Genomic DNA, 19,101 nt, shown 5'->3' with positions numbered 1-19,101 from the left:
GAAATAGCTACTTCTTCATCTCTTGTCAAGCAATAACATTTGATGTTAGCAGCGTTGACAACCTGTCTATGACAGTTTATAGCAGCCATGCAGCCATACCCTTTCCATGTGCAGTCAAGTACATGATGACACTGCCATGCGCTCAGAAGCATCTTTTTAGAGAATAAATCTGAAGTGCTACACAGACCTACTACATACCCTTTTGAGATTTTCTGACTACAGTCACTTTAGTCAAAATCTTCAGAAGTGGATATTGCTTGTGGTCTTTGACTTATGACAATTCAGTCAGCAACCACTTGAAGTTTACAGCAAAGCTAAATGAAAGGATTTACAACTGGCCCACAAAGTTATACAGTCATGGCCGAAATTGTTGGCACCCCAGAAGTTTTTCCAGAAAATCAAGTATTTCTCACAGAAAAGTATTGCAGGAACACATGTTTTGCTATACACAGGTTTATTCCCTTTGTGTGTATTGGAACACAACAAAAAAGGGAGGAAAAAAAGCAAATTGGACATAATGTCAAACAAAACTCCAAAAATGGGCTGGACAAAATTATTGGCACCCTTAACTTAATATTTGGTTGCACACCCTTTGGAAAAAATAACTGAAATCAGTCACTTCCTATAACCATCAATAAGCTTCTTACACCTCTCACCCGGAATTTTGGACCACTCTTCCTTTGCAAACTGCTCCAGGTCTCTCTTATTGGAAGGGCACCTTTTCCCAATAGCAATTTTAAGAACTCTCCACAGGTGTTCAATGGGATTCAGATCTGGACTCATTGCTGGCCACTTCAGAACTCTCCAGCGCTTTCTTGCCATCCATTTCTGGGTGCTTTTTGACGTATGTTTGGGGTCATTGTCCTGCTGGAAGACCCAAGATCTCAGATGCAAACCCAGTTTTTTGACAATGGGCTCTACAGTGTGACCCAAAATCCTTTGGTAATCCTCAGATGTCATGATGCCTGATGCTCCCTGAGCTTGCAGGACAGCTTGCATTCCTTTGGAACTTGTTTGGGACTGCTTATCCACCATCCGGACTATCCTGCGTTGCAACCTTTCATCAATTTTTCTCTTCTGTCCACGACCAGGGAGATTAGCTACAGTGCCACGGGTTGCAAACTTCTTGTTAATGTTGCGCACTGTGGACAAAGGCAAATCTAGATCTCTGGAGATGGACTTGTAACCTTGAGATTGTTGATATTTGTCCACAATTTTGGTTCTCAAGTCCTCAGACAGTTCTCTTCTCTTTCTGTTGTCCATGCTTAGTGTGGCACACACAGACACACAATGCAAAGACTAAGTGAACTTCTCTCCTTTTTATCTGCTTTCAGGTGTGATTTTTTTTTAAAAAAAAATCCCATTTATATCCCGCCCTTCTCCAAAGACTCAGGGCGGTTTACAATTTAAAGCACAAATCAATGTGCTTAGCAATAGCCTTCATTCTATGTATATGCCTGCTTATTAGGCAATTTTTATATTGCCCACACCTGTTACTTGCCCCAGGTGAGTTTAAAGGAGCATCACATGCTTGAAACAATCTTGTTTATCCACAATTTTGAAAGGGTGCCAATAATTTTGTCCAGTCCATTTTTGGAGTTTTGTTTGACATTATGTCCAATTTGCTTTTTTCCCTCCCTTTTTTATATACACAAAGGGAATAAACCTGTGTATAGCAAAACATGTGTTCCTGCAATACTTTTCTGTGAGAAATACTTGATTTTCTGGAAAAATTTCTGGGGTGCCAACAATTTCGGCCATGACTGTAACTGTTCCATGATTATGTAATCAAAATTTGGGTGCTTGGCAACCCACCTATATCTACAATCACAAGAGTGGCTTCAATTTCCCACCTGCCTATCTCCTACCATTGAGCTGTGGTGGCGCGGTGGTTAGAATGCAGTACACACCAACCTATTTAACTGTGTAGGGCAGCAGGGGACTGAGAGCACAACATGACAAGGGTGACTGCATCTGGGACTCAGCTAGGGGGGGGGGCTGTAACTTCCCCAAATAGCCATTGCTCTGCATTGTAGTGCTGAGCCAAGCTAGGAGTATTTGTAGTCTTAGAGCTACAGTGTGCCAAGAAGTGCCTTTATATCACACTGCTGGGCCAGGCTGGGCTTCATGCTTCACTAGGTTTTTTTGCAACCCCAGAGCCATGGGGCATCAATAAACCCATTTGTATTATCCTTTGAGCTGCTCTGTGGGACTGAGGCCACACAGTTCTGGGCTGCTTGACATCTCACAGGATGAAGACAGGGTGAAGGGTAGCCAAAAGGACAGAGATGGCAGGGAATAAGCAGTTGGGGGGGGGTTGAAGTGGAGGCAGTCCCTTACTCGGAAGAGCTGAGGTTTGGACTTTGGAATGCCTTAGATCGAGGTGGGTCCTCGGCTAACAACAGGTAGAATTCAGTTAATGTTTGTAATGGGAAGTGCCAGGAATGCTGTTGCTGTTGCCAAGTAATGCAGTCACCTAACACCAAAGCACTGTATTGCTTAACAACAGAAATTTCGATCCTGACTGTGATCAGAGATCAAAGACTATCTATACAGTACACCAGCATCTGGATCATAGTATCTATCTATCTATCTATCTATCTATCTATCTATCTATCTATCTATCTATCTATCTATCTATCTATCTATCTATCTATCATCTGACCTGTGTGCCACCCATCTTGCCAATTCCCTCACCTATTAACCTATATCCAATCAGATAGTAATGAACTTAGTATTTTACTTTGGTATTTGAAAAATTACACCAAGCACTGTTAGTAACACATCATGAATATAGACATATTAAAATAGAATAAACCAAAAGTTTCAATTAATGTGCTCACCTGCATTGAAAATGGGTTTTTTGAATCTGGATCTATTGCAAAGAGCTTTTCCACCAATTCCAGCTTGAACTCACTTGATATCTCATTATCCACATTGAAGCAATAATCATTAGGACTATTGGGCTGTAAAAATAATCAGCAACTTTGTTCAGTAAAATGAGACCAAATTTCAAACGCACTTTCATAATAAATAAAATGCCAGAGGTCTATTTACTGAAATTTTAAACCATTAAGTTTCTACAATTAGGATGAGGCACAATTAAGATATATAAGAATCAATATTGGAATAATAAAGCTCACATAATCATTTTGACACATAGCTCCTCATATTTTAAAGTTGTATTTAAAAACTTTCTTAAGGCTTAGGAAACAAGACTGTACTACTTTATGCCTAACAAGTTATGACATAGAGGATTTCTAACAGCACATTTCATTTTATTTTTTATTTATTTATTTTAATTCCATTTATATCCCGCCCTTCTCCGAAGACTCAGGGCGGCTTACAAGCTTAGCAGTAGCCTTCATTCTATGTATATGCCTGCTTGTTAGGGCTTTCACACACACACCCAAGCGGCATTATTACAAAGTCAGCTTATTGCCCCCAACAATCTGGGTCCTCATTTTACCTACCTCGGAAGGATGGAAGGCTGAGTCAACCTTGAGCCTGGTGGCATGCGAACCTGCACTAATTGCAGGCAGCTGGTGTTACTCAAGGAGGCATTAGCCCACTGCTCCACCAAGGCTCTTGATTAATAATGAAGCAAATTGTCATATGCAATAAATCTTAACTACCAACAGAGATGAATCAAATGAAGGGAAGTGAATTGTGTCAATCTTTAGTTTCCATGCTGAGCAAAAGAGTAAAAAACTGTTACTGTTTGGAAAAGAAAAATGTGAACATTTTTATTATTTCTAATACAAGATTTCAAATTGGAATCCTCACTCAGCACAGAGTTCACTAGAAAAGATTCAGTTGGTTTTTCTTTTCTCCCTACTATCCTATTCTGGTGTTTCCCAGAAAAATGACGTAATACAAAGGTGATAAGTGTATAAAATTTAATACAGAAACAATGGAAAGTTGCAAAAGATTATTAAATAACAAACCTCAGGTGAACTTTGGCTAGTGCTTCTATCAGGAGTAGCTGGTTGATCTTGGGTCTGCCGGCTGGAGAAAGTAAGATCTAAAGGCTCCGTGCTGGGCTCCAGTTTGGTCACCACCTCTTTATTGAGTGCTGGATCAGCACTGCTACAGAGTGGCTTTGTTGTTTCAGAAGCAGATAGCGGAGACATTGCCAAATTTATATTCTGCAGCTTCTCATTGGATGAGGGGAGCATTACATCATTATACAAAGGAACATCATCAGACGGTTGTTCTTCTGACTCTACAAAAATTTTTAAAAAGACATCATCAAACAAAGGAAAAATATTGCGTCACAATTTAAGAGCCTTATTATGATTCAGCATATGCCAAGGACATCTCTTTAAGAAATTCTAAAGGTCAGCATTTATGGATAATTAGCCTTTTTCCTTTAAATGTTTCATTAAATATACACACACCATCGTTGTCGAAATCTAACGCTATTATGGTATCTCCAGCAGCAGGAGCAAGATAAGCTAATGCTTCGGGTTCCTTTTTAAGCTTCTCAAAGAGGCTGCTGCTATCTTCCAGATCACTCTTGCTGAGGCCTTTCATCATTTCCATCTCGGGAGAATCCACTGGTTTCAACATACGCTCCGTTTGCTGAAGTGAAAAGACCAAGTCCCTCTGAACAATTCCACTGCAAAAGAATAAAGAAAGTAAGGATAAGAGAGATATTGAGAGCTGCATAATGCATATTTATAATGTTCATCTATTGTACAAGAAACATATATGTAATATATTCTAGCCTTATCCTGCTCTATCATGGCAAAGAGCCTCTGAGCTTTTATCACAGTTTCTGCTTACTGAAGAAAACTATCGGTATTCTCTAGGTCAGGGGTGTCAAACTCAATTTCATTGAGGGCCGCATTGCGGTTGCCCTCAAGGGTCCGGGTGGGTGTGGCCAGGGTGGGCGTGGCCTACTGGATGGGCGTGGCTAGAGTGCGTATGGCCTACTGGGTGGGCGTGGCCAGCTCTACATCACATCAAGGGTGCCTATGGGGACCCGGGCAGGAGAGATCTGAGGGTCTCTGGCAGAAGGAGGGTCTCTGGGCCAGGGCCAAGGCAGTGGGGGCTGTTCCCTCACTGTTTCCAGGATGGCTTCGCGGGCCGCATGAAACCACTTCGCGGGCCGGATCCGGCCCCCGGGCCTTGTGTTTGAAATGTCTGCTCTAGGTGTAAATATAGATGGTGGAATGTCCAAAACTATTAGATTTTACCCCCACTTTGCACCCTAAAATAACTTCTAATAATATTTCATAATCATATATTGTAGGAAAATATTAGTGATGAACAAACTATCCACTAGAAAAAGAATCTGTTGTGGTGGTGTTTTGTTTATTTTTTGGGAGACGCTAACCACATAACTCTCTAGATACAAGTTTAAAAGAACCACATAACATTCCTTTGGAAATAGGCCTGAATTCAATTGTATATATGCATGCACACACACTTATAAAAAAGGGAAATATGCATCATCAACAGTCTGAAAAATCTGTAACTAAATATAAATATAAATGTGAGAATGTAGTTGAAAAATGCATTAATCAGAAAATTCAACATTTCAGGCAAAGGTTCTAACCCTCAAAAACTGGAAGAGGTCAATTCATACACAAGTACCAAAGAAAGGGAACTTAACGTAATGCAGAAAACATTAAAACAATCTTCTTAACTTTGCACACAAGCAAATGTTTAGAATATTTAATATTTCCAACATGGAAAGGGAGATGTCCAAGGTTCAAGCTGACTTTAGAAAAAGCCAAGAAACATGAGACATAATTGCTGATTCACACTGCATAATCAAGAAAGCCCAAGAATATTCAATTCATTGATTATAGGAAGACCTTCAATTGGGTCAATCATGTCAAAGTGTGGAAAGTGCTTATGCAAGTATAAAAATGAGAATCCCTACTGTCCTAATGTGAAATTTAGACCAAAGTCAGAAAGACACAGTAGAGACAGGAAATGGAGAAACAGATTCTCCAGGTTGGCAAAAAAGTGAGAAAAGAATATATACTCTCACCTTATTAATTCAACCTATATGCAGTAGCTGGACTGGAAGATGAGCATAGTTTAAAACTGGAGGAAGCAACATCAATAACTGGTGCTATAGTGATGAAACTAAGCTGAAAATACAAATGAACTACAAGTCCTAGTAATGAAAGTCAGGGAGCATATTAAAAACAGGACTAAGATTAAACATACAGCAGACTATGTGAATTACCTCAAACACAGCAACCAGCCTTAGAAAAGGCAAGATACTGAAGTGATGGATACCTTTTGCATTTTTTAATTGATTATCAACAGTGAGGAAACCAGCAGAGATTAAATACTTCCCATAGAGTAGCCATAAGACCTTGGAAAAGATATTCAGATGCTGGGATATGTCTATATCTACGAAGATCAGAATAATCTGAGTAACTGTTTTTCCTCTGACATTCAATGGAAACAAGAGTTGAACTTTGAAGATGATGGATAGAAGGAGTATTGACACCTCTGAACTTTGGTGTTGGAGAAGACCCCTGAGAATACCATGGATAGCCAAGAAAAGAGTTGACACTAATTTGATGGCACATGATCTATCAATAATATCTGCATTGAAGATTAGTAAGTATAGTATGTATTTCTATCTGAAGGCAGAATATTCCAACAGAATTTTATACATGGAGTGAAGAAAACCTACGGTGGCACACATGCAGACTCTTATTTGTAGCAATAACTACATGCATTATCAAATCCTGATGCAGGTTCCCAAAGTATAAATAACACTGCAACAACAGCAGATATGAAAACCTATGGGCAATCAGTAGGAAGGCAAACTAAAAATTTCATGCAGAAATCTCGTCAACATAACAAAGAAATGAATAAATGTGCTTACAAAAAAATACATAGTGAAGAAGTAAACTTTGTTACCAAGGACATTACATCAAATGGACAAAATACCCACAATTTCTCTTCAAAAAGCCAGCTTAGTACTTGGCTAATTATTTGCACTTCCCCTCCCAATAGCATTTACAGACAAAACTCACCTCAAGACATAGTTCACACACACTATACATTGTGGTTGAGAATTCTTAGTATTGTATATAACAGTTGCTTGAGTCTCTACCCAGACATAGCCCCCTTGCTTGGCAAGCATTCGATACTGTCCGGTGGTGACTTGCCCTTTAGCAAACACTGGAAGAGGAAAGAGACCAAATTATTTATATACCGAAGACTGGGTTGCCCAGTAGGTTGCCAGACATTCACTCAACTCTAATTGGCCTTGCCATTTTTAAAAGCAATTATTTTGCTTTAGTTCTTAAATAAGTTCTTAAATAAAGCCTCTTAAAACATCTGTCTTCCCAACAATGCTTTCAACATTAATATTTGCAATACTAAAATGGGGGTTGGAGTTTTATTGGGTTTTATATTGGAGTATCATTTTTGCAAGCTGGCTGGATTCACCCTGAGTTGGGTGATCGTAACGTTTTTCTAAATAAATAAATGAATAAATAATACTTGTAAAATATTTAAATGGTGATGGAAGTTAGAATCAGTGTAGGAGATCTGGGTAAGCTAATGGAGAAGACAAAGAATAATGGAATACATGTGCATATATACTGTGTTCTTGATTATTTTTGAGAATAATTAGATGGCTTGTTTCTAGTGCTGACTTTTCTTAGGTATGTGTATTTATGAATCAGAGTAATATGCTGAGGATCATTTCTGTGAGCATTACCAGTTTGCATTTAATGAAGTAGACATCCAGGGATATAAATAAATAGTTTAGTATTTGGGACTCAGACACTTCCTCTGCCTCTTCAGTTATTGGGCAAGTTACATCCATTTAGCACCAGAATGATTTTTACTGCATGGCTGTTTTAAAATTAGTTACTTTTAAATTTGTCATTTCTTTATGGCAGAAAATCTGTTCCCATAATTAGCTCTCAACATTCGAAATATACTCATCAGCCTCAAAAGTTTCAGAACTTTTGAAATGCTTAGAATTTCACAATAGCATTTAGCAGGGGTCTTCAAACGTGGCCCTTTTATGACTTGTGGGATTCAGCTCCCAGAATTCTTTAGCCAGCATGCCTGGCTGAGGAATTCTGGAAGCTGAAGTCCACAAATCATAAAAAGTCCACGTTTAAAGACCCCCTGGCATATACAGTATCTGACAAAACACTGGTGTGATATTTACAAGATTTATCATAAATCATACAGAATATGTTAATGAAACCTGAATAGCATGCAGCTGTCTTGCCTTCATCAACTTACTGTCATGATGTGTTTTGGTCAGATGATCAGAGTCCAGTGCATGATAATATTCATATACAGAATGCCCCAGGAGTTCTTCAGGTTCATACCCTATTAGTTCTGTAATCCTTTATGCAAAAGGAAAGACAAAGTAAATTTGTGATATCGCTAAAGCTTACAGGTAAAGTTTATTTGAAAAGTATTGAAAGTTTATTGAAAAGAAAACTATTGCAATTTATTATCTGTTTAAAATAAAACAAAAAGCATAATACAAGCTTTGCTAATAACTATAACATCACCTCGGCTTGGAGCCAAAATGAACTAGAAAGATTAAGGGTTCGGGATTTTGCTTGATTCAAAGCAACTTAGAAAATAAATCAAAATTGAAAAATATTTACATACTGGATTTATTTTGCATTTTGGGGATCAATAGGATGTTGTAAATGTTTTTAAATGTTTTTAAAGATACTTCTTCCCAAGTGCATGGGGATATATTATAAATAAAATTCCAATGGAAATAACGCAAAATAAAATGGAAGTAAACATTGCATTAATTAAACAAACAGACCACAATGCAAGCTTTACTAGTAGCTGCAATATGATCTGTGCTCGGAGACAAAATGAAGAGATAAAGATAAAGAGGATTGTTGTTTATCTCAAAGAAAAAAATCGTAAGCACAAAATGAAATATAGTTCAGCCTTATACCAATTACTCTTTTCCTATATAAGAATACTATCTTTGTCTTATTAGTTCATTTCCCGAATCAGATGCCTCCAGATGTGCTGAACTGTAAGTCCTGTTGTTCCAACCTAGCATGGCTAATAATTGGAGGCTGGAGAAGTGGTCCAACACATCTAAAGCAGGGGTCCCCAACCCCTGGTCTATGGACCAGCACCGGGCGACGGCATGCCAGAAACCAGTCCACGCAAACAAGCAAAGACCCAGGGTGCAGACAATACATGAAACCACGCCCCCTCCAGTCCCCGGAAAAACCTCTCTTCGCAGAACCGGTCCCTGGTGCCCAAAAGGTTGGGGACCTCTGATCTAAAGAACACCAGACTTGGGAATGCCAAATTTAAAATTATTTCAGCCACTTGATGGCAGTGTTACACAGAACACCAGTACAAGGAAAAGAAATGCTACAAAACTCAGAAAAAGCAGAAGTGTTTCTTTCTAAAATGAATATATATATATATATATATATATATATATATATATATATATATATATACTGTGTATATATATATATATACTGTGTATATATATATATATATATATATATACTGTATATATATATATATATACTGTGTATATATATATATATATATATATATATACTGTATATATATATATATATATATATATATATATATTACCATTAATGTAACTATTGCTTTAGCTTTAGTATATGCTAGCTAATTAAAAACATTATTTCCAATAGTTTGCTTAAAAACATTGAAAAATTTTAAAAATGATTTTTAATTTTTTTATCATTTAAAAAACATTTTGGAAAATGGAAAACAGAATAGAAAACATTTTGCACCCTCATTGTTCAGAATTGAAAATTATGAAACTGAAATTATAAAACTGGAAGATGCACATAAATTTACAGCATCGTTTAACTAATTCTCTCCCTCAATTTTAACAAATAAACGCACGTACAGTAAAGGGCACAGAATGCTATCAGCAATCAGGTGAGTATCATAATTAACAGGGAATCTATTTTGGAAGTAGAGGAGAGTGAAGTATGCAATAGATGTGCAGAGGCTTTACCTTTCATCACAATAGGAAAATTTCATGTCAAGGCTATGGCGGCTGAGGAACGTTTTGCTATCCAATGGGACTTCAATATTTGATGGATGAGGTATAGGCTCACAAATTAATACCAAACATGTCATGGGAGGCTTTTTATAGCCGCACACAGTCTGATTGTTGCAATTCTCATAAACACGAATATGACCTGTACAATGAAGTACCTGAGTGTTGAAAAGAAAGAAACATATTTTATCCCTGACCTCATATATAACCACAAAAGCAATCTCAAGCACCATTTGTTTATATTACAAAGTCATTTTCTTTAACTCGCAGTTGAATTGGGAATTAATTTGGGCAAACGTAGCCAAAAGGAGCTTGTTTCTCACTACTGCCAACGGAGCACAACTACCCGTTGTTGCTGGACCTACATTCACATCATTAGTCTGCAGCACGAAAGGATAATTGTTTCATCTTTAAGTATTAAATAAGTTAAGTGGAATTAACCACTATGTCCAACAGCAGTAGCAAGTAGGTTTCACTGAAAACTATTTTAATTATTTAAAACAAATGTCGAAAATAAAGTTCAGAGCTATATAGTTTTGGTCTGGTTGCCTATTTATTGCCCAGAGAACTCAAATCAACAGAAAAAGATCCATATTGCTCCCGTCTTCTCTCTTGAAATAGTCCCCGAGTAGAGATATGATTGAGCAATTATCACTGAAAGGAAGACATTTTTTGCAGAGGGAGGAAGGGGAGGTTGTGGTTTGTAATATACTTAAAGCATACCAATGTCTATGTCTGTTTCATCCCAAGTTAATTAATTTGCTAATGAGATTTATCAGCACCTGAAACCTAAGATTCTAGTTGGCTAATCAATATTATAATTAATTAAAACAACAAAATCCAAAATCTATTTACACAACTTAATACTAAAATTAATGAGTTAATATTTGTTTGGTATGGTGCCAATAGTTATAATTAATTTTCAAAGGTCTTTCGGAAGAGCCAGATTTTCATCTGCTTCTCGAAGGCCTTGAGGGTGGGGGCAAACTAAAGGGGAGCTCTTACAGAGAACACCCTCCTCCTCCTCCTACCTCCTTAGTAGTTAGGGATCCTTAGGAGATGCTTCTTATCTTTCCATGCAGAATGTGCAGAAACTTTTGGGGAACAGTGGTGTCTTAAGACTTCTGGGCCCTGTGCCATACAGTACTTTATATGCAGTTACAAGCAGCTTGAATTGCACCAATGCTGTTCCCACAGCTCAAGTGCAACATTTAACAAGAGTTCAGGAAAAGCTCCTGATTGTGGCCCTGCTCTTTTGTGAGAAACAGAACATCAGGAACCAAAAGATAGTCTATTCAATCATGCCCAGATTGGGTCGAGTCTGCCTTTTTTCTCCAATCAAAATCTAGACTGTCATGGGTCTAGATAATTCATATTCTCCAGGGTCCTCTGCAACTATAACCTCATCATTTCAATCCCTGAGAAAGAACAAGGTGAACGATAAGGTTGTGGTTGTTGTCCAATCCTGCTGGATCCAGGCCTGCCTGGCCTCTTCACTAGAGGACAGACCAGTGTATCTTCTGTTATTTCTCCCTCCCTTAACAAACTGCTGTCCCGCAGCCAGGATCCAAATTCCAGGCTGCAGAGGACTTTACTTCCTCAGAATCAAAATCTCTCAGGCACCGCACAAGGCATCACCTCTATCATCTCAGTGGATTCTGTCCATCCAGGTTGTGATTCAGAGTGAATGTGAGAGATTTTATCCACGAAATGCTTGGCCAGACGATCACAACTTACATAAACTGGATCTTCCTTTCCTTCCTTTCCCAAGGGGTCCAGGACACTCTGAACAGTGTAGTTGGCCAACATTCCGCAGACGCAATAAGGGAGGAAAAGTAATTATGCTTCACTGCCCTTATCGCCACAGAGTAGGCTCGAATCTGGGCTCCTACTCGTGTCCGGTCACATTCGCTTCTTGTTTTCACCAGCATCGTTCTAGACGTTTCTTCACTTCCTTCATTTCCTGGAGCTCCTCAATGAATCAAGGAGCTGTGAGGGGTTGATTGGGGGGGGAGGGAGAGGGGGCAAGAGGCTGCTCAGGGGTAAATGCTGTCGAGTGCCCTGGCCGCCACCGTATTCCAGAGGTCAATAAAGCGCTCAACAGAGTCGCCCTCCAGATCGCTGGGCAACTCCCCAAGCGTCATCAGGAAACCTTTAATGTAAAACACATAGGATTTTTCTCACAGATTTGACACTGTGTCTATCTCACCATCCTTCAAATTATTTTAATATGCTAAAATATTAGATTTAAGTTCTTGAACAACACAATAAAACCAGTCCCAAAACTTTTATGTACTATTGTTTTTAAAAACATATTTCACACAAAGCTACTTTTCAGTGAAACATCTCATCACTCATATCCATCATGATTGCTTAACTGCTTAAAGTTATCGAAGAAAAAGCTACTCTATTTAATCTTTATAGATAACATCAACTATTCTATTTTTACTCAAGCTGGGCGAGCACTGGATTGGAAATCTTACCACTTCAGACTACATAAATGAAATGAAATAATATGCTTAACAACTGCAGAAAGTGTAATTTCTGCAGCCATGTCATTCTGGATTTTTTTCTGTAGACTGGACTACTGGTAGCTCCATGGGTTATCATCCCCATATTTCTGGGGCCTAACATGAAAATTGAGAAAAAGTTTGTTTCAAGTACCATTGTTGTCTGTGGATGAACATTTGTAGCAACATGGAAGAGTTTGCTCCATTTATTGCCAGCATTGAACAAAATTCTAGACTATAAGAAATTTTGTTCTTAACTTAGAGCACTTTAAAACGCCATTATAATCTTAGAAGAGATGAATGCAGTTTAGAATGTGACTTTAAAAAGGTAAAAATATGGAGCATCCAAACAATGTGAGATGCCAAGGGAGCATCTTATAAAACATATGTTCTTCAAATGCTCTTTGAAGCATTTATTTATATACTTCTTTCAAAGCATAAGAAAAATTACCTTCCATGTGGCTGATTTTATATTCACAGTTCTTCCTCTGCTGGTCAGTGTACATTTCATTCTGAGGAAAAAACTCCGTTCTGTATTTTGATCCTTTCCCTTTTTAACAGATCCTAATATAAGAATTGAAATACAGAAACAGACTAACACAATAGAAAATACTATGTGTAATTTATATTCAATTTCACCTATGAATCTCTTTAAACAGCGACTGTAAAGGTATCCTCAACATACAACCATTTGCAGTCACAATAGCATTGCCCATGGCCCCTAAAGCACTTACAGCTGTCATAAAATGTTGCATGATTCCATTTTGGGTGCTTGGCAACCTATTTGCATTTGTAACCAGTTGCGAAGTGCCCTGAAATCATTTGAGCACCAACTGCAATCTTCTCTGCTGGCTTCCCTAGAAAGTCAATGGAGAAGCTGTCAGGGAAGATTGCAAGCAGAAGGGATGTTGGATTTTAAATCCATTCTACCAGCATGACAAAGAATTTCCCTTCCCCTCCCCTTGCAGGGAGGAAAAAATCCTCTGATACATGGGAGAAACGGTCTTTAAATGAATGCCAATATTTCCACCCCTTTTAAGGGGAAAAAATGCCAGAACCCCAGCATTGTGCAGCTCCCACAACAATGGTGTTTACCAACACTTTCCCCATGCCCAGGAGGTTGAGGACCTCTCCCAGTGCTCTAGTTAACAACTGCAACTGTGAGAGCCAGGATTGGAGTTGTTGAGTGAAATAGTTCCACGGTGATTTGCATAATGACCGCTTCATTCGATGATCAAGATACCAGGCCCAAATGTGTTCTTAAATGGAGGAGTACCTGTATTTGCATAGAATTACTTATTACTTTCTTGCTTTTCCCCAAAATCTTGTCCCTACTGCTGTTGGTTAGAGGTTTGGGGTGAGGTGAGATTAGAGTGTTGGGAGGAAATCAGCAATTTGCTTCCAACTGTATGTCTCTAAGTACTGTGTAGTTACTTACTGTTTTGTTTTTAAATGCTTTGTTATGAGGCAATTCTAGATCATGTACATTGTTGCATGTGTTGTATACATAAAAAATCAGGACGGGAAACAGGGTATCAACCTTATCAATCACCTCAAAATCACCTATATCACATCAAGAAAGTCTTGAGAAGGGTATATACAGGTAGTCCTCAACTTACGGCCACAGTTGAGCTCAAAGTTTTTGTTCCTGAGACATTGGTTAAGTGAATTTTGCTTCACTTTACATGCTTTCTTGCCACAGTTATTAAGTGAACCACTGTAGCTGTTAAGTTACTAACATGGTTGTTAATTGAATCTGTGTTCCCTATTGACTTTGCTTATCAGGTCACAAAAGGTGATCACATGACCCTGGGACACTGCAACCGTCATAAATGAGTCGGTTGCCAAGTGTCTGGATTTTGATCACATGACCACAGGGTTGTTGCAATGATCCATAAGTGTGATAAAATAGTCGTAAGTCACTTTTTTCAGTGTAGTTGTAACTTTGAACAGTTACTAAATGAACTACTGTAAGTCGAGGACTTAAAGTAAATGAATCGGGTGAAAATTTCTGCTTAATCCAAAGCATTCAAGACAAGTTTCAGATGTCAACCGAAAAACCTAAAATGTTTAAAATTTAATTTTTAAATCCCAACTTTTTAATTTTTAAATACCAATTCAAATTCAAGTTACAATAATCACCTCAAAATAGAAGTTACAATTTTTACAAATTTAAAATTTCACAAGATTATATTTGGCAGGACCTGTTATAAATTAATTAACATAAATCTATGGTATTGCTTAACAGCATTAATCAAGCACATATTTAAGGAGAAGCCATCTGGCCTCAAAGCAGAACTCTGAATGTTTGTCTCTTCTTTTGTTCTCGGTGTTCTCTGAGCTTGCTTTTTTTCTTTCAGATGTTTCATTACAAGGATAGAAATCATCATCATGCCTAAGGAAGTGAAGTTTGTGGACTGATTTCTCTTACCAGCATTGATTTTCATCAAAACATCAGATAAATAAAATCAAGAAATAATAATACCCCAATCAAGGCCAGTACGACAAACATATATAAAAAGCCAGCAAATTTCAGTCTCTGATGCACTGAAGTTACCCAATCGGATAATGAAATGTCTGCAAGAAAACAACCTCAGAGAACACCAATAAACCAACAATTCCACTTCAAGCTACGTATATTTTCCACTATCTTTTCTTTCTTACCATTTCGATGGATGAGCATTTCTCTCAACTCTTCATGATCACATGGGTGTGTGAAATCGAACACACTGTGTCCTGTCAAGTCAAACTGCCAAAGGGGGAAAAAAACTCCATTTAGCATTGTATATTTATAGCAGGGGGGAAAAACCACTGGTTATAATCCTAGTTCACTATCTTGTTCATAGTCACTAGGAATTCACTATGCCAATGATGCAGCCACACTGTCTCTAATTCATATTGACTTCAGAAGGAATCTACAGCCCTTGCCGATCGCTATATAGGAAAGGCTCACAAGAAACTATTTTAAATCCTACATGTTTGGATACTAATGAAAGACAAGAATCTATCTCATAGACCAGGTTTCAGTCTTCAAATATTATGGCCTAGTGAGCAAATCCACTATCAGCCACAGAAGTTAACTAGGCAATGTCAGACTAGTTATTTTCCCCCAGGATTGCTATAGTGGGGGGAAAAAACTGATGGCAGGCGGCCTATGCACACAGTCTTGAACTCCTAGAGCAGGGGTGTCAAACTCGCCACATCATGTGACTTGTCACAACAAATCGCAACTTTTCCCCATTGCCGGAGCTGGGGTGGGCATGGTTTCGATACGACGCATCCGGCCCATGGGCTGGCAGTTTGACACCCCTGTCCTAGAGGAATGGTTACAGATCTAGTCGATAAATGAATAAAAACAAATAACACTCTACACAATCAAAAGAATGGGTCATTTCATACCTGACTGAGTCCCACACACTTGTTCACATTTTCAGAAGTATAGATCATGTCACCATCTTCACAGAGGACCATAACAAATCCATCAAGAGCTTTTAAGTAAAAACAATTCAACTGTGTCTCCATTTCAGTTTCTGCCTCTAAGTCATCTAGAAGAATCAGTACAAATTGAATGCCTGCAACCTATCACTTTAAAAAACAATGTATCAACTGCCATAAAAGTGGACATAAAACTGAATGACAGTTTACTAAAAAAAAACCCGACAGATCTTATATGTACTTTTTAATATATTTTGTCCTGTTATAGATTGTATTTTAGGTTTTTGTTATTTGTTTTCTGTAACATAAGATAATACTAATAGTAGTGTTATAGCTAGGGAAGTTGAATCATGTCCACTTTTGTTTTTAAATGTATATTTAATAAAATTTTCTAAAAAAAAGTGGACATAAAAATTTTCACCCATCTGCAAGAATAATGCTTACCTGCATCAAGCAGCTTTCTCATACGCAGGTAGCTGATTGTAAGCCTCATAACAGAGGCTTTATCAAGATGTGCGCTCACATGATGGGGAAGAGGCAACTGGTGAGCAAGTTCATAGAACACTTCTGATTCCTTACTCCTCCGACATCTGGCTGCATCTCTAGACTTCTCTTTTCTACGTTCTGAGCTAATCCTAGAAAAATAAACACAATATCCAAATCCATATACGCGGCTGAAAAATATCATGTATTGGCTGGCTGAAAATAAACTTAGACTATTTAATCAAGACTCACAAACAAATGCATGTTTTTGTATCTATTTATCATGCCCTTACAATCCACAAAAAAGTATGGTATAGATTATCAAATCTATCAATAGTTTACAATTTAAAAATATTTAACACCTGAAATATTAAAACCAGCAACAAAAACCTTGTTTTGAAATGTGCATTTTAGAACCCTTTTAAAAAAGCCAAGTTCTAATAGCTCATTGTAACAGGAAGTGAGTCTTATCAGATTGCTTCAGTGAGCAGGATGATCCAAACCACACAGAATTTTAAAGATAATAACCAATAGTTCCCATACTAATTAAAGTTTCTAAATACAGTCCCTTGTGGAGATCTTTTTTGTAGTCAAATCTTAAGGTTATTAGTAGCACTCATAGTGTCATTTTCTTTCAGAAAGTGGAAAGAGTTGGCCTATAAAAACCTTAAGTGATATAAAGGGTCTTGGCTATAGTTTTAATCTCGGAAATTACAGCATGATCACGTTCAAAGCATCCATAAATCATGCACCAACCCCTTTTGGAAAAACATAATCATCTAGCATATACCCTGGAATTGTAAATCACTACAGTAAGCACCTATACCAATGATGGCGAACCTTTTAGAGACCAAGTGCCCAAACTGCAATCCAAAACCCACTTATGTATCGTCGGGTGCCGGGTGGACGTGGCCCATTGGGTGGGCATGGCTGTGGTGGTAACGGCAGACTGGGTGGGACTGAAAAGTTCAATCAATCAATTCCAACTTTGCGAGATCTTTTTTTTTCCCCCGCAAGAAGTTGAAATTGATTGATTGAACCTTTTTTTTTCCACATGGCGACAGAGGCCTAAAGCGAAAAAAAATTATAAAAACCAGCTGAAGGCCTAGGACTGGGGCGACGGCGCGCGTGCCCACAGAGAGGGCTCTGCATGCCACCTGTGGCACCTGGTTCGCCACCACAGACCTATACCCTTTCTGAAATTAATTTTTTTGTATAAATATTTTATTAGAATTTTTTAACATAACATAAATCATTCAGTAATTTGTTAACAGAATGTTGTCTGGGTAACATTTATAAGACAGTCCTTAACAATTAATTTCTATGATCTATATTCCATATGTTAATTTCATTTGATTTCCCCTTTCCCCAAAGTATCTTTCTTTGCAAAACATTAGATTAAGACAATTCTCATTATTTTAATTAACAACAGTTACGTATAGTAGTTTCAGTAATCCTATTTGTCATTTTAGTTGCCTTATTATAAATCCTGTTACCTTGTTTATTTCAGCTTATTTCTCCCCCCAAATTCTAAATATTCTTACAAGTGACAATCTTTTCAACATTTAACTATATTTACATTGGTAGATTTAATTCTGTTTTTTCCATACAGACCCTCTCATTCTTTTACATTTCTTAATCAATAAATAAAAAAGTAGAAAGAGAAAAGAAAAGAGAGACAAACAAGAAGAAAAAGAAGAAAGAAAAGGGAGACAAGAAAAAGAGACAACAGCACTGAGATACAAAAAATAACATATAACTTAAAATATGTATCCCTCCTAATTTAATATACAGTATTTATTCCCTCAATTTCTTATTCTTTTTGACCATTTCTTATTCTTTTAGCTAAGAATGTATTTAATCTGTGTTAAACTTTAAGCATTCCATTCCATTCATTCCATTCCATTCAATAGTTCTAATCATCTAATCCTTTAACTCTCATTCAAAACACATTTTTATGCTTTTCTTATCGTCACATTTAAATAACTAAAACATTTGCTTTTGTTTAAATCATTTCAACTTTTTTCAGAAGGAAAAAAACATATTATGTTAAGGAAAAAAAATTCATCCCTCTAAGAGTAGTACATTTCAAAGTTTTTCCATTTCTTTAGCCATATTCAAACAAATGTTTCTTTCTGATAAACTCCATCTTCTTTTTTCTGAATTTCTATTTTTTTCTCTGGCCGTTGCCTTTCTTAATCAATATGTTTTGCTGCATCATTTGTTTCCCTGTAAGAAATTTTTTCTCATTCTTTTCCTTATCTTCAAAGTTGCTTAGACGTGTTGAAATATTTCCCATTTGGATTAAATTAGAAATTTTTATTTTATATGGTTCCATCTTCAAGTCTCTATCCTCAGAATTATATTTAGTCATCTCTACTGTATTTTCTTGGGAAACTTCTTGGAGTGAAATTAAATTGGAAATAAGTTGATTCATGCTCTCAAAGTTATTCTGGATTTCTATTAGTTTAAAATCATTGTCCTTTGAAATTGTCTCTTATCATATGTTTCCTTTTGTGAAGTATTCATTGCTTCAACTTTGTTACTCTCACTTTGTTTACACAGCTGCATTTTCTAAAAACTTTGAGGGTCAGAGAAAAAAAATCCTCATCCACCAGCAGGTGTCAGCATTTG

The 19,101-nt window shown here is 37.3% G+C and overlaps 1 protein-coding gene across 2 annotated transcripts in view; it reads right to left on the bottom strand.

Annotated features, from left to right (window-relative positions):
* Positions 1-19,101, bottom strand: part of HIF1A (hypoxia inducible factor 1 subunit alpha) — a 53,936-nt gene that overhangs the window by 11,918 nt on the left and 22,917 nt on the right. For both annotated transcript variants that reach the window (XM_081317688.1, XM_081317687.1), the window contains 10 exons: positions 16,429-16,619; positions 15,949-16,094; positions 15,214-15,298; positions 13,001-13,113; positions 9,995-10,197; positions 8,242-8,348; positions 7,011-7,158; positions 4,401-4,621; positions 3,948-4,225; positions 2,844-2,966 (listed from right to left, as the gene is read on the bottom strand). In XM_081317688.1, coding sequence (XP_081173814.1) covers positions 2,844-2,966; positions 3,948-4,225; positions 4,401-4,621; positions 7,011-7,158; positions 8,242-8,348; positions 9,995-10,197; positions 13,001-13,113; positions 15,214-15,298; positions 15,949-16,094; positions 16,429-16,619 — 1,615 coding nt within the window. The remainder of the gene's footprint in view (positions 1-2,843; positions 2,967-3,947; positions 4,226-4,400; positions 4,622-7,010; positions 7,159-8,241; positions 8,349-9,994; positions 10,198-13,000; positions 13,114-15,213; positions 15,299-15,948; positions 16,095-16,428; positions 16,620-19,101) is intronic.

Source organism: Vipera berus, assembly GCF_964194415.1.
Source record: "Vipera berus genome assembly, chromosome: 1".
Taxonomy (NCBI): domain Eukaryota; kingdom Metazoa; phylum Chordata; class Lepidosauria; order Squamata; family Viperidae; genus Vipera; species Vipera berus.
The sequence above is the reverse complement of the archived record's forward strand: the minus strand, read 5'-3'. Positions and strand labels throughout refer to the sequence as shown.